Source organism: Lichenostomus cassidix, chromosome 1 (assembly GCF_008360975.1).
Source record: "Lichenostomus cassidix isolate B80296 chromosome 1, HeHo_3.0, whole genome shotgun sequence".
Classification (NCBI taxonomy): domain Eukaryota; kingdom Metazoa; phylum Chordata; class Aves; order Passeriformes; family Meliphagidae; genus Lichenostomus; species Lichenostomus cassidix.
Window position 1 is genome coordinate 72,673,077 of NC_139479.1, and position 16,727 is coordinate 72,689,803.

Here is a 16,727-nt window from a genome sequence, read left to right on the forward strand (position 1 = left end):
ATTATTGGATAAGCCATTATCAGGCTGTTGTATTGTTTCAGGCATGTGTTGTTTTAAATGAAAAAAAAAATAGTGCCTTATTGCTGAGTGAAGTCTTGTTTCCTTATATCCTCCAGTTCCCTGTGGTATGTAGCAGACCCTGCAGTTACTTTCCCTAATCTATGAGCAATACTCATCCTCACCTTCACACCAAATGCCAGCTGCTTTTAAAGGCAGACTGAGTTTATATTCCATTTGAAGACAGAAAAAAAATCATAACCTTCCCAAAGAAAACATTCACAAGATCTTGCATTGAATATACAGTACTGATATGCAGTTTGTAGCAGAAAAAAAAATACTGCAGTGGCCACGAGAATCCCATCATAAGGAATTCTACGATACAGAAGACACGTTAGGCTGAGTTACTGTCATGTAGTTACATTACAGTCTATTAAGTCATTGTATATTCTGGGTTGTCACATATTTCCTACAAACATGAAAAGAAAGTGCGTAATGATTGTGAGTGCCTCAATTTTCAAATTGATTTGCCTATGTTTTTAAACTGTTAAAATTTTCAAATGGTTGAGTGCTGGTTACTTTCTGATAATCAGTGTCATGTATCTCACATGGATCACCCAAAAGCAGTAATACTTTTTGAAACTTTAGACCTGTTTATCTTTCTCTGTCTTCTAGTTAATCATTATAAACCAGCATGCCACATAGTCTGTCCAAAAATGTCAATAAAACTGGATTTTCCTGACATAAAAGGTAAGCAAAAGAAAATTGTTTATGATGACATGACATTTATTTATATTTTAATACTGTACATATTAAGAACTTGAAACAAATCTCCTTTTTATCATGTTTTTAGATCATAAAGAAATAAAAATGTCATCCCGCACAAATCCTCAAGCACAAAAGAACACTTCAGCTTCCTTTCTGGGGTTCAGATCACCTTTTGCTTGGCTTTCCTCCTTTAGAAAATCAAGGAAAACCCAGACTCAGAAGCAACCACGGTGAGCTATAATCTGAACATATATTATTTCCAGCTTTAAAAAAGTCTGTTAATTGTTCTGTGTTTTGCTTAGAAAACTTTGTTAAATTATTTTTCCTGTGCCTTGCTTTTCACCTCATTGGAAAGATTGGGATGTTACTTGGTCATGTAATGAGAGATTATCTGTTATTGCGTCAGAAGAGGACTAAGTCACAAGTAATAGGTAGAGTCTCTTGGCTAAATCTATTTTGCTCAGGTTTTTCATAAAGACTTAAAGTATATGAAAGTCTGTAGACTTAGGAGCAGCTGCATCCTGTTTAACTCCCTCTCAAGAGGACAAGGTGTGAGGCCCATGTTGTGATCTGGTGCCCTATGGCTGTGATACAATAGGAAAGTGTAGTTTTCCCAAGTCATGGCAGAGAGTACCAGCCCCAGGCAGCTCAGCTGCATCAGTTCCCACCATTTCTAGCCCAGAGGCAGCTTAGAGGCAGCCCGGCAGCTTTAGCTCCAGCCAGGCAAACCAGACGGCTCTCAGTGCTTTTGCCTTCTGTGCTTGGTCAGTGCTTTGTTTTCAGCTGGATCCGAACCAAAGATGGTCTCATGCACAGCCCTGGAGCTGCTGTTTGCAGAGCATCCTTCTGCTTTGGCATCTCCAGGGTTCAGGCTGCTGTTCAGGGGGAATGGGGTGGGGGGGAAACTACAGTCAGGCTAATTAGGCTGCCTGTTCTCTTAAATTTTGTCCTTGATGGCCATATGTCAGCAACACGTGAATGAAGCCTTACTGTTCTTGTATGCATCTTAGGGCAATGCTTGGTACTGGCAATCACAGGTAGAGCTGCACAGTGCAGTGCTGTGAAATCTAAGTATAAAAGTGCAAGATCTTTGGTACAAAAAGCTGATCTTCACTCAGTGAGTCTCAGATTGGTGTTCTGATCAGTGCCTGGGGCTCCCTGCTGGCATGATGGTAAGACAAGGAACAGCTGTAATAAACAATGACAGGAAATGCAAGCCTCTAAAGAAATTATGATTAGTCTGATTTGTAGGTTTTGTAACAGAGCAGCTTGCCATTGTGGAATGTTTGTATCAAAGCAGAAGATTTAAGGAGAGATTTGAGTAGAGGTTGTGAGGTTAGCTTTGTGGATGTTCACTGGTAACAATTCTCTTACATAACAACGCAACATAGAAAAAGAATATGCAGTGTTAACACTGCTCCATACCTGTCATCTCCTCCTTCCTCTTTCTTGTGACCCAGTAATGCCCCTCATCCTGGAACACAGAACTGCTGGGCCATAGTCGTCCCTGAAGAATAAAGGGACACTTGTGTAACAGAATCAGATTTCAAGGGTGCTTTATTCTGCTGCACGGTGAGGTAGCCAATGTACACATGAAGGTCTTGGCTTTGCTGTAGAATCTAAGGACTGAAATGATTTCTTAATTTAAGAAGGCAGAAAACCCAAACCATGCCTACTCATTACATCAGCCTTTCACCTGTGTGTTTATCTGGCTTTTCCATGGAAAATCTATCATATCTCAGGCTCGGAAGCCTTTGATTTCTGGCCGAGCATACCTTGAAAAATAAACAAGTCAATCCTGACGTGTAACTGAGCTGATTGCTACATTTTCTAGTCACGCCTCTCTGTTGAAAACTTCCCCCACCCTCTTCTAGGTGTTGCCGTGGCATGTGGTTTGTTTTATGCATAGGCAAAGCACTGAAATGATCTGCCTCTCACCAGGTAGAGTTATTTTGGAGAGCTAGTGAAACACTATAGGACGCAGCACTGTAAATCCTGTAAGTAAGCCTAGCTGGCAGAAGGTTTCCAATGGCTAAACATTAATGGCTGGTTAGAGGGTCCTTTCAGTTCTGGAGAGACAGTTTCATCAGCTGCGGTGGTGTTTTACTGTGAGAATAAATTATGGATGCTACAAGAAGGAGTGCACTTACATGGAGATACAGAAGATGCTAATAAAAGGTTTGTAACTGTAGTCTGAAGGCAGTGAAATGTTTGATCACTTTTGGTTCAAAGGTGTTGGTGTTCTTGAATTCATTCTTACTATTTTCTAACATGTAACTGTGATTCATCCTTGACAAAAGTGCTGTTTAAATGTGTTTTCAGCGTATGTGAGTTATGTGTTTGGTATTTAGTTGGCTTCTTAGGTAGTACTGATAAGAATAGTATTGAAGAAAATGGATTATACTGACATTAGACAGCTTGGAGGTAGCCAGGGGAAGACAGGTGCCTTGCCTCTGTGGAAATACTAATTTGCAGCAGATTTTAATTCATGGATTTTTATTATTGTTACCAGTAGTGATAGTCATCTTTTAATCTTATATTTGACTCTCATTAAAAAGATACATATGTATGTAAGTGGAAAAGTATAAAATGTAATTTCTTGTTTTTCCATACAGACTAGTATTTTTCAGACTGCAAATATTTCTGAACTTGAACATCAATTTAGCTTCTTTGCTGTTTATGAATAATAGATAATAGTTACAAGTATCTGTGTATGCATTGTGTGCAAAATAATGTAAACATTGCTCAATATAATTTACCAAAAAAGAAACGGAATAACTATTTCCTACAATTAAGCAATATTTCTCTGAAAGTAAGCAAAACTTTAATTTTGAAATGCTGAAAACCTTAAAACAGTTGATAGAAAATAATGAGGCAGTTTGGGAAATGGAGAGATTGGCATAGGGAAAAGATTAAAATAAGCTTGTCTGTATAAGTTAGCAGGGAGAAAAAATAAAGCAGGATGCAATGACCAGTTATTTCTGAAAGAGCAGTGACAATAGAGACACGGATGAATTTAGAATAGTGCCAGAGGTGCAAATGAAAATTTAAATTTTGCCTAGACTATCAGAAGGCATTTCTAACTGACATTTCTAACTAACATGTCCTACTTCATGTAGGTTCGTTGCAAGGAGCAATTAACACAACATCAAGTGGGGAGAGCTGTACAGTAGCTTTGCACAGTAAAGGTGAAGAAGAAAGCTTCTAACAAAGCTTTTGCATTTTTGTTATGCATAGAAGTAAAACTAAAGTAACTTGCTAAGCCACGGGATTTTACTGAACTTAATTTGCAGTAAATCACTGTAAAACTTTGAAACGTAAGTTTCGTTCTTAACTTGTTTTAGAAGCATTAAAAACATGCTCAACTGTATTCAAGTTTAAAGGAAGAGCTACATACATTTCTGAGTTCTGGTTCTGTAAACTTCATTCAAAGGGAGAGGTAACCCATGATTTAATGGCTGTTTTTATTCAAAGCTACAAGGAAAAATTAGGAGTTTCAGATTCAGGCTGTCTAGCCAAATCCTAAGCCCACTGAAGTCAACAGGCTTGTTTGGTTTCAGTTGGACCCCAAGACAGAGAGGAATCCTGGTTTTACAGTTCACAATTACAGAAGCAAAAACAAATTGCACCTTTCAACTGTTCTTCCCTGCCTGCAAGCACATTGCAAACAAATGACAAAGCACTTCAGGAGGAAAGGCTGGGCCACAAAGAACTTGCCAACAAGCCGGTTTATACTTGCTGTTGAAGCACAATAAAGTAGTCTACCTGAGCACAAGGAGGTTTTAAGAGCCTAAGAACAAGGTCATTCAAAAAGACTTTGAGACAAACAGGACTGAGCAGAACCATCTTTCCCTACTTCATTTTCTCTCAAGAATTAACTTCCTGGGAAAAAACAGTTTCTGAGACAAGGAAGAACTGTCAATAAGCACAGGCTGAACAACATTTCCCTCAGGGCTTTTGAAGAGACTGGGTTTACTTAGTGGTAAAATAAGGATGTGCAGACTCGAATAGACTCAGTGAAGTTAAGTCGTGTTCTTGTTTCTTTAGTTGATTTTGTATTTGTCTGCAAGTCACCCCACTGAACAGAGTACTTTTTATATTCACGGCTTCTCGGCTTGTTCTAACCACTGCATTACTCACGGACACTCAAGCCAGTTCTCTGCCAAGCCCTTGCAGTCTTAAATAGCTTAGGAAAGCAGATAAACCTTCTACTATGTCTTAAAAATTGGTAAATAAAGGCTGTTTCAGGTGAATAGCAGCAAGTTCCAAAGTTCACACCAAAAACAATCTGCTGTCTCTCCTCCTTCGCAGGGGCAGGGCACAGCTCTGCATCTGAGCAGGGTGAAATGGAAGAGAAAAACAATAGAATTGCAGATGTAAACCACTCAGAGATTTACAAGTATATAACTTGGGCTATGAGTAATACTTACTAAATTATTGTTGTTTGGAAAAGGAACAAATACCAAAATGCTGTTGCAGCCACTGAGATGTCAGGAGGTTGAGTTCATTTTTGGCTGTGCAGTTATGAGCAAGCTGACAAGGCCAAACAGAATGGTACATTTTCCAGCATTTTATTTTAGCAGGATTTGTTTGAGTGGGAGGTAAGGATGAATTCTTCATAGAGCAAGTTTTCTTCAGATGCTTCTCAATAGTTGTTAAAATGAGAAACTGCTGGATATTCACTACCTGATAAAATTACATCAAGTTCCTTTTCAAAGCCAACATTTAAATCCTTCTGCCTACAGATATGACAGTTCTTCTAGCCCATCCCCAAAAGTGGAAGAAATGGCAACGGTAAGTAGCTTATCAATTTATTATCTGCAATGTTTAAATGCAAGTTTTTCAAAAACTAGTTGCCTTGGTTTGGGCTGTTGCTTTAACACCTGTTTAAATAGTATTCTTGCAGTTCTTGTTTTAAACACTGAGCAAAATGTCTGTGTTTTGAACTTGTTGCATGTAGTAGAATGAGCTTGCCTGTTAAGCAGAAAAGTCCAAAGTTTTCCTAGCTAGACCTTGAGTCTAGCTCTGCCAGATTTCAGTTCTCTCATAATGCCAGAATAATTGCATGGATCTTTTCCTAGATCAAGACCCTCACATATCTTAACAACTGTAACCAACCTGTAAATTGATCAAAACTCACACTAATCTAGTGTATTTACTTCATTTACTTCCATTTGTACGAGGGTGAAAAAGAGTAGCTGGCCTGGGCAGGCAGTAAGCTAGAACCTCTTCTGCAACGTTTCCATACACAGTTTCCATTTAAACGTAAATTTTGAAGTAGAAATTTTTTTTTTTAGTGGATGTTCCATTTTATCAGCACAAGCTCATTTTAAGGATAAAACAACAGATTTATTTCTGATGTCATTTAAGTGCATGCTGTTAAAATAACAGATTTTCTTCCAAGGATGATATTTTCTATTTTAATTGTTTTATTGCCCTGTATTACTAACATGTTTTTCCTTGTCTTCAGTTGGGTGGTATAACCACAGAGGGGACTAAGAAGGTATAAAGTGTATAATCAAAGCCAGAGAGGATGTAAACTGGCCACCTCCCTTCTCTCATATTTTAAAAACAAAGGGATAATCTATATTAATATATGACTGAGCAAAGATCTTATCAGAGAATCCTGTCTGTTATATAAACGTATTATATAAAGCTATAGTATAGCTAGACAGGAAAAATACTATGAATATTGTGAACAAAAAAGTAGTAGAGTGGATTTTTTTGAAAAAAGGAGGAAGAGTCTCAGCTAAAATAATTCAGCAGTTAAACAGTTGTCTGCACTTTTACCATTTGAGACTGTGAACTGAGAGAAATATGAGTGCAATAGAACCTCTCCAGTTTAACACGTAATCCAAACACAGAGGGGGATAGGATGGCATTTTCCCCACTTTTACCACTGTCTTCCAATAAGAAAATGGACTGTAGCGTTAGATTACTGAATCTCTGTTGGGAGGTCAGTATGTGAATTTTAAAATACACTGGACAAGGAAAAAGTGATTGGGAAAAAGTAAATTGAGATATAGAATGGAATAAGGATGCATTTGGATAAAATAAGTAAACTATGCCCTTATCCAAAACATGCTACAGGATGAGGACAAGGTGAGTCATTCTCCTATTATGTGAATAAAAGTCTATAAAATGCCTGCAACTTTACAACCGTCAGTTGTCTATTTTAATAATACATTATTTAATGGACTGACAGAGTTTGCTGACCTCTGGGACTTGTGACACAATTTGTGATGTGACCTGGGAAATGTGATTTGAACCCACATGTAGAACTCACGTTACCCTACAATTTTTAACAGGCTGAAATGTGTAATTCCCCAATGTCAGCTGAAACAAGTGATCATTCTTTTGAGACAAACCAAAATGAAACAGCGGAGAAAAGTACACTGGAATGGAACGAACAGCTAGAGAAAGAGATTTTCAGCGGTGAGTGTGTGTCCTTACTTTGTTCTGATGGTATTGTTACCAGAAGTGTGACTGTGGTTTTGAGAGAATTTTCTGCAAAAGCACAGGCTGTAAAGATATGGCTCATTACTTTCTAGCAGAGTAGCTACTTTTTGTTTTCTTTGTCTGACAGCAGAATGTATTCTCCAGCACTGATTTCAAGAGATGTCACTGATCACTCTTAGAATGTATTTCATCTCATACTGATACAGTGCAGAAGAATCATATGTAATTGTGTGCAGTTCTCTCTGCAGTTTCTGTCAGCATCCCATACTGTACCCTTTAGATGCAGACAAATGGTTCTGTGAGAAGAATTCTATCTCAATTTCCTGCATGCATAATTTTGATAATGATGAATTACTGGGCCTGCTTTTATAAACTGTAAAGCCACAAACCACAGAAGCAAGAGGCATTATGGCATTCAGTTAATTTTCTGGGAAACTTTATAGCCCCAGTCAAAAGTTACAGGTTCTTTTTTAGCTTGGCTCATGAATCCAAATGGAAGACTCAGAAACAACTCATCTTTTTTCTTGTTCTAAGCTGAGTTTCTCAGGGGTCTTCTCTTTTGTGTGCTGAAGAGAAACTTAGAAAAATGGAGAATTTTAGTACCTTTGGATCACATTTTATTCCAACTATACATACTTATCAATACTTTCTTGATGATTTTGTACTGGTAGCACAGATCTGTAATGGCTGATTGGTCAGTCTTATTTATTTAAGTGGATTAGGAAATTCTGTAACAAAACAGTCATATCCATTAAATATTATGTGTGGTATTTTCAAAATACCAGAAGAATACAATTAGCAAAGGCATAATTGGTTTTGACAATAAAAATAGTTTTAATACATTGCTGTCACTTAGTCTTCTTATTGAATATTTTGGTTAATTGAGCTATATAGTGTTTAATTCTGGTTCATAAGGTGGCCTATATATATATGTATATAAATATGTCTTTGTTGCTAGATTGAATCCCAGCTTCCTAACTATTTAATTACCCTTTTTTATCCAGAAAATGCCATTTTCAGTGCTCATTTAAAAGTAACAGACTAAAATTCAGAAGACAACTTCTTTTATGAATGAAACAAACAGTGGACATGCCAGACTACTGAATATGCCTGTTGATGGTTTGCAGGATTCTGTTTTCTTAAGTTACATCATAAGTGTGCTTTGTGAACACAGAGCAAGGTCCATGTTTGCCTAATGAATTCTTTTCATGGATTTTTTTGCTTACAAACTATATTTGGAAGGTTTACGCATGCACACGCACACACACATATATGCAGTGTGTGAATGAGAGCTCAGACTTCAAATTGTTTTGTTCTTCTTTTAAATAGCATAGAAACTAACATTTACATAAAGAGCAGTCATGGAGGATAGCATTTTTTTTCTTGTAGTCATAATGGGTGACTGCTGGAAGGTCCTATGGAGGAAGAATGTGTGGTTTGGGAAGGGTTTTGAATGCTGAGAAGCTGACTCCTTTTAAAGCCAGTTCTGGTTATTAATGTAGTACATGAAACTTTTTAACATAAATAGTCAGAAGATTATTAAAGAAAACAAAAACAAGTATCTTTTTTTTTTTCCGTGTGTAGTTCTAAGTGATCTGGATGACCAGCTGGCCCAGGAACAAGCCCAAGACCCTTTGGACAGGACAGTTTCTACTAGTAGTGCATCAAATGTCCAAAGTAGCAGTGCATTCCCTACTTCAAAGAGGCAGTCTGCTAGTAGGGGGCAACAGAGAAATGACTGGAGTGACATGCCTAGCACATTTTTCCCAGATGGACTGAGAACACTAAGGGCCAAAGATGAGCACAAGATTTTCATCAGACCAAGGAAGTTACACAGTGCATATATAAACTGGCACCAGACAGCCTTTCAAGACAATTGCAGTTATGGTGATGCAGTCGATGGAAATCCTCGCCTGCACCGTCGGAGGCTGTCTTCCGTCTCTTTTGGACGGTCTTCAGAAGGGAGCTTATATCCCCCTTCCGTAACACACAACAGCGGCTTTCGGCACAAGAGTTGTATGAACAGGGATACAGCCGGCAGAAGTTACTCTGTATGTTCCCTTCGGAGATGTCCATCATCAGTATCTTCTGATCAGCTGTCAGCATCTAGTTTACAGCATCCCTTGGCAAGGGAGAGCAAGAATGGTTTTGTACCAAGGTTTGGTCGACAGAACCCAAAAAGAATTCCTCTGTCGTCCATTGTATGGAACAACACACCAGACTCTTCTGAACAAACTCCAGATAAAATGTTTAGAACTCAATCACTGATGGAATTTCATGCTACAGACCATGGTAGATATCCCAGCTCTTTACAAGAAACTAAGAAATACCCAAGTTACCACTCAAAACACCACTACAGAAGATCTATTTCAAGCAGTAATTGCTTTAGTAGAGTTAGTTGCCCTGACAACACTACTTCTCCATTGCCCTTTGATAACTGGGAAAACTATCCTTTATACCAGTCGGAAAATAACCTCTCTAGATCCTACTATAGAGATGCCTCTTCTCATGGCAAGTTGTATGCAAACCAAAAGAATTCTTATGGAAAAAAAGACAGCTATGCTTCTTGGGCTGATATTCCCCAGTGTTACAGTGATGAAGTGTTTATTTCCCCTGATGCCAGCTTTGAAGTATTTATGGCTAATTTAAATGACCAGCAGTGGGCACATACAAAGAATGCCAAGTTTGGTTCACAGCGCCTGCAGAATGATTTCCACATGTACTCTCCAGAAAATACAAGTGTCAAGAGGATGACAAGAAGTGCAAACAGAACTTTTTCAGAATTCACTGAGGGCTCTCAGCCTTGGGTAAGTTGTAACTCTTCAGTTTCTTCATCTGGTATCAGAACTGATGAGTCAGTCTTTCCTAATTCAAAGGACCAAACAAAACCTACAGGACTGAACAGGAATTCAGTTGTCGTTACCCAAAGGAGTACTAAGGCAGACTTTACACACCTGGAAAAGGCTGAAGGTATGAAACAGTCAGATGAAGACATGCTGTTACAGTCAGCTCCTCAACAAGCAGATACAAGCTACATCAATGCCCGGACTTTTTCCTCTAACAGCCCTGCTTCTGCCATGTGGCAAAGAGATGTATCTCTCTTTAACACAATGACATCAAAGAGACAAACTGCCAGAGGTGATATTGCAAAAATTTATACATCAAATGGTGGTAAAAGAAACGTAGAAATGAAGGAAAATGATTGCCCACCCACCAGTGTGTTCAGTCAGCCTCCCTGTATTTTGCCAGCTGATGAGAGCAGGAAGGAACTTCTTCTTCCAAGTCAGAAAGAATGGGAACATAATCTGCATTATGTGGCACAAAGAGAGAGCATCAAACAGGGTGATTGGAGTGCAGAAGTCCTTAACCAAGCTACTCTAAAGAGAAGGTCCTCACTACTGAATGTTACTTCTGCTCTATCTACTGAAAAATTAGCAAACTGTCAAGGCATGTTGTCCTGTCCTCCTGAGTGCTCATCTAATTTCTTACAAAGCTCTCCACAAGCACTTTCTCATAAAGACAACTCTAAATGCTTAGGAACACTAACTAGCTCTTCAGTAAATTGCACAGTTACTGAATCTCAAGCAGAAGGGGGCAAAACAGCTCAAGTAAGCAGAACAGGTGTTAGCAAGGAGATTTCACAGAAAACACTGCAAAATGCAAGCACTTTAGTTACTAAGGACTGTAATGGACAATTCACTACTAGTTCTTCGCAAAGTGGAAATTCTGGAAATATTTATACGCGTAGCTTTGATGGAGACCCCAATACCTCTGAAAATAGTTTAAATTATTTTTGCCTTGAAAAGGGAACTGGAGAAATGAGGAGTACTTCACCTTGTATCAGAAGGTTTCACAAGCAAGACAGCTCACCAAGACATACCAGTAGCTGCAGTATTACTGGCTCCCCTGGCAGAAACAGCTCCAAATCTTCTGACCCCCTTGTTATTTATTACACTTTGCCTAGAAAATCAGCTAGCATTGCTGGTAGTATTCTGTCAGATACACCCATCTCTTTGCCTAGAGAAAGTAGAACAACATACGATTGTTTAAGGTCTGAAACTCCGCATAGAGCTGACACCTTTTATTCTAGTCAAAGAGATGTGTCTTGTTTAGACCCAAAATGTTCCTTTTTAACATCAGCATCATTACATGCTGATACAAGTAACAAAGATTACCCCAGTCTTTTAACCAAAAGTGTTAATGATTCACTAAGTAGTAGTACATCAGTTGATCTGACAGACAGATGTAAACATCTAAGCAGAAGAGAATCCTCTGTGTTTTCAGATTATAAGGAGGGGGGAAATTTCTTGCAGAAGTATAAAACCACAAGCACATTTACAGTTTGTGTTGATGAAGATCATGTCAAGTATCATGAACTAGTTTCTATTTATTACACACTGCCACGGAGGCATTCAAGAACATTTTGTAGCCTCTTTAGAGAGAATCCAGAGGATGCAGATTTACCTTGTCCCAAAGAAAATGCTCAGTCACCAAGAATACAAAACAAGAGTAATGAAGATCATGTGAGTTTAGAAGATGGTTTTTTCCCTACTACTTCAGAAAAAGAGGTGCCTTCATATTCTTCTGACCAAGCATCTTCAGCTCTGGTCACACCTCTGAATTTAAGAACTACTGTTGATAGTGAAGAAGAAAATTCTCACTTATCCTCTAGCTCTGAGAAGCCAGTGAGTGTGGTACCTAATAAGAAAGACAATTCAGCATATCTTTCTTTAGCAGAAAATGTGCTTTCTGATGTGGCGACAAAAGAAATTTCTTTTGGTGGCTCACAATCCCCAGGAATAGTGGCTAAGTCAGGTAAGGCCATTTCTGATTCTTCAAGCAGCCAAAAGTCAGAAATACATCTAAAAGAAAAGAAGGAAATTTTACAAGGAGCCACACAACTTAGGTCCACTTTATCAACCCCTCCCAAGCCAGGCAGACATTTAGAGAATCCTTTATATTCTACTTCAACAAATAAAAATACTGTACAGAAGGGAGGCTCTGAAACTTGTTCTCAGCCCCCAAAAGTGAACAAGAAAAATCTGAGCAGTTTACTCCTCCGCTCAGGAGAGAAGAGTTCCCCTGGAAGGAGTGGTAACGCAGAGCGTGCTGATGTGCCACTTACTCCCATGGAAGACAAGTACAGAGATAGTACCCAAGTCAAACAGAGAGTAAATTTCCTACACCGAACCCCTCTATGTAATAATAAATTTAGTGGACTGCAATTAAGGGCTGACAGTTCAAGAAAAAAAGAAAATGGTTTAAGCTTTTGTAGCAAAGTCCTTCCGGAGTCTCAGAGCAAAGCATCTGAGGTAAGCACAGCTTCCAGTGCTGATCCATTACTTCAGCTGGACAAAGTGGCTAGCACAGGTACAGATGAAGTAAAAAATTCAAAAACTAAGAAAGAGCAAAACTCACAGAGTTCTCATATGGGTAAACTTTACAGCAGTTTTCAGGAATCAGAGAGGCATAGTGAAGGCAACCTGAACATTAAAGTCGCCAGGGTTACACAAGATCAGAAGATAACACAGGGTGTAGAAGATGAGAGCAAGCTTCTCTGTGACTGCACAAGAGAGAAAGTCAAAGATATAGAGAAAAGGAAAAACAGACCTTCAATTAAAAATAAACTGGCAGCTGTTTACAAAACAAGTCGTAAATTTTCAAGTAAAAATTTACCCCCCAAACCGCACATAAGTAACATTTTTTCACAGAATGATGGAAGTGCCACTTCTTTAGAGGTCAACATGTCCCTTGACTCATTGATTTCAATGGATTCCCACCAGCCATTCCTGCAGCTGGACAATGAAAATCAGAATCACAGTCTGAACTCTGACAAGAATACGCCAAGACCAAGAACAGCTGAGAACAAGAAGACTGAAAATCAGAATGATCCTTCTTTGCTCATTAACACCAAAAGGAGGCCTTTTACAAGCTCATACACCCAGAAGGAATCCATCAGCCCTCAGAAAACTGCAGTGAAAGTGGAAAATAGGCCAAGACTCACAACCCTCTTTCCAGATAAAGCAGTAACCACAAGAAATAAGAATTCCCAAACACTTGATCTCGTGTTGGAAAGCAAAATCCAGCCCATTGCTCCCAGTGCTACTACCTCATACTCATTGGATGAAGAGAAAGGAAGAGCTAGCAGTCATGCCTGCACTCCTCCCTCGCCACTTTTAACTGACAAAAACTTAAACACCTATGTAAATAGCTGCTTGCAGGCAGACACATGTCCAGAGCAAAATTTGACTTCCCAGACAGTGCTTGGTCAGCATCAAAATACCTCTCAGCCTTCTGGCTTAGAAAACGCTAACCTCAATGGCTATCAATTGCGCAAGAGCCACGTGAAAAGTCAGCGTGAGCGTCACCTCTCTGAGAGCTTCTGTGCCCGAGATTTCCTAGAGAACTCTGCCTCAGGAAGCAATATTCTACCCAAAGATGGCATACATGGAAAGAGATATAAATCTTACTCAGAGCTGCTGTCTTGTGATGAGAATGAAAATTGGGCATCAGACAATGAGAAATGTTACAGCACTAGGAATTTAATGTATCCTTCTGTGGAATTTGGTATATTTGGCAAAGAGCAACAGCTGGCTTTCCTGGAAAATATCAAGAGGTCACTAACAGAAGGACGATTATGGAGACCATGTCTTCTTAATAACCCTGGTGCTTTCAGAGATACAGAGAACTCTTCTATAAACAGGGCTGAGCTTCTGAGCTCGAGTTCTGCTGGGAGCAAAATGTCATCAGCTTCGTCGCCCCGAGAGCTGACTGATACCTACATGGAAGACCAAGCCGCTTATTCAGACTCAGACAGTGATACCACCACTGATGATGAATATTACCTGGATGAGATAGATAAAGAATCAGAGCTATGAAGGGACTGTGGTAGAAGAAGGCACGATAGCGTGGTAGTTTCTGGGCAGGCAAAAACATGTCAAATACATTAAGCCCGTAATTGTGCTGCTATAAATTGGTACAACTTCCTTAGTTTCAAAGGAGTTAGCATGTTATATTAGCTGACCATTTGACTTTTGTATTAAATGTGTGGCTTCACCATTCTTGTTTCTCTTAGCAGGGAAAAACAATGTTAAGAAATTCCTTCCCCAAATAATAGAAGGTAAACAGCTGTGGTGCTTTGGGCAGTGTAAGTCCAGAGATGGCTTTCCTCTGAGTCAGCAGTAGTTAGGTTCCTGTCAGGTACACAGTGCTGGAATGGATAAATTCTAGCTTGAGCTGTTTTTTCTTACAAAACTTCACAGAAAACCAAGAAGTTACTTTGCTGATAATTTGCTTTTTCTCCAATCTTACTCATTATGAAGCATGAAAATGCTAATCCATCCCTCACTGAACAAATATCCTCACAAAATGAAACCTCTTAAATTTTTACAGCATATTATGTATGAATGTTCTTTTTGTGCATTCCTGGGAAGCATAGTAGCAATGTCCCTGGTGGCATTTTTTCTGCTATGCTGTTGAGGCAGATTCCACACCAGGACTTTTCAGCATTGCGAGAGCAGTGAGCAATGTGAGTTGCAGAAGTCCTTCTAGTATAGGAGAAAATGCTCAACACAGGGTACAGCACTGAAAAACTGACCAAAGGAAAGGCAGCTGAGCATAGAATTCTGCTTTCCAGACATGGGAGATTCATAACCAGCACAGCTTTGACTACAGTTGACATGATTGGCCAGATTTCTGCCTTTGACTTGGAAACTGGTTAATTTGGATTAAAATACACTTTTAACAATTCAAAATCTAAAATTATTTACCCTTTTTGGTATTTTTCAGCTGCTCCTGGTGTGATCACAATACTCTTTGTCCTCCAAACTGAATGGCTGTAAACATGTTCCAGTGGCTCTTCTTCAGCCACACCAATAATGTAGTATTATTACTCAGTAGCCAAAACTTTTCCCTGGCCATTTAATTTCTAACTAAGCTTTGTTCTTTTTTTAATGAAAAATCAGAAGTGGCTCACTGGGCCAGAAGATACTATTTTAAAATAATTATACATTTTCTTCTACTTTATTTCTAATTTCACATGTGGTCTGAAATGATGGTCCATATTTTTATATGCTTTTTAATCCAATAAAATTTCTGTGGGACATAATTATATTTTTCTAACTGGAAGGATAGTATACCGGTATTTCAAAATAATATATTTTACACAAAAGAATCAATGCTTGTTTCACTGACTAGTCCACAAGTAACTAAAAGTTGAAAATATTACAGTAGGTAAGAGGTATCCTTATTTTTTCATACTGTAAACTTCGTTAAAGAAGTGGGTCTGTAGTTCAAATATGTACTGATATATAAGTATTATTACTTTGTGCTGGGGTAATTTGTCTTTTGTTGTACATAGAAGGACTAACATAAACTGTGTATTTATAGTCAGAATTGATCTCTACAACGTGCCTCTTTCACAAGGATGTAAGAATATACTGAAATAGGCAATGCTGGAAGGAAATGACTACTGTATAATTGCAGTCTTGTAAAATGTGGTATTCTAAGGAGAAATTATGTTTGTATGTAAATGTCTCTATTCTCTATGTACAGGATTCTGTAGGGTAAGACAATAAAACCAGCTGAGTATCTGTGCGGAATTTCTGCTGTTGTACATTTCTGCAAAATACATTAATCCAGAAACTGGGAATACCAGCCTACGTAAGGTAAAGGATAATAAAATAAATGTTTACAAAGGAAGTAAATGGTCATACAGTTTTTCTTGAGTAGAGGTAGATGGTTTAGAACATTTTTATTTGTTTTATTTTCTACCCATTCAACAGTAGCTGGATTAAGTTCTCGCCTTGCTGGCATAAATTATTTTCATTTGCTATGCTGTGTATCTCAGGAAATCAGGTAGCTTGATTTAATGTAAGCAAGTAAAAACTGCTCCTGACAGTAAATCAGTTGTGGAAGACTGCAGTTGTGGAAGTCGAGGATCTGCAAACTAGAATTTACACTGAATAACAGTATTCTAACAGTCAATTGCATGAAAACATAAGGAGAGGTATCTTTTGAATAGCAGTCAGTTCCATTCAGTTTAGCAGAGCCAAATTTTGACACTTCCACTCTTCCAAGATTTTCTTCGGCAAAAATATATTCTATAAATATTGATAATTTATAGGATTTTCATATTTAAAACGATTTTTTAAAAATAAATTCTGCATTCTACATTTTAAAAAATGTATTGGTACTGTATTTTTCACTTGCTATGAATGCAATAGACTATTGGAAAAAAAAATCCAGCATCTTAGCCTGGTTGCCAACATCATCAGGATGCTGATGGCCAACAAAGCCATGGATTGAGCAGGGCAGCCGGCCTTGGTCCATCTTGCAGCCAGCAGTCACATCAGCTGCTGGGCTCAGACCTGCTTCTTGCACAGGAAGGATGTGTCACCTTCTCCTGTCCCATCAGCTGATGAGTCTCCAGCACACAGTTTTGCATCAGTGGTAGAATCTTTACAGTAGACATATTAAGCCCTTAGAGAGCCATATGCCTACAA

General features: G+C 38.6%; 1 protein-coding gene across 4 annotated transcripts in view; it reads left to right on the forward strand.

Annotated features, from left to right (window-relative positions):
* The window catches only part of EXPH5 (exophilin 5), a 35,326-nt gene extending 19,397 nt beyond the window's left edge, over window positions 1-15,929 (forward strand). The window contains exons 3-7 of one of the 4 annotated variants that reach the window (XM_085063785.1): window positions 673-747; window positions 851-995; window positions 5,511-5,559; window positions 7,074-7,200; window positions 8,809-15,929. In XM_085063785.1, the coding sequence (XP_084919911.1) occupies window positions 673-747; window positions 851-995; window positions 5,511-5,559; window positions 7,074-7,200; window positions 8,809-14,102 (5,690 nt within the window). In that variant the 3' untranslated portion in view covers window positions 14,103-15,929. Of the gene's footprint in view, window positions 1-672; window positions 748-850; window positions 996-2,641; window positions 2,944-5,510; window positions 5,560-7,073; window positions 7,201-8,808 lie in introns of those variants that run through there. The other 3 variants (XM_085063794.1, XM_085063791.1, XM_085063802.1) reach the window with 3 other exon arrangements.
* The last annotated feature ends 798 nt before the right edge of the window (window positions 15,930-16,727 follow it).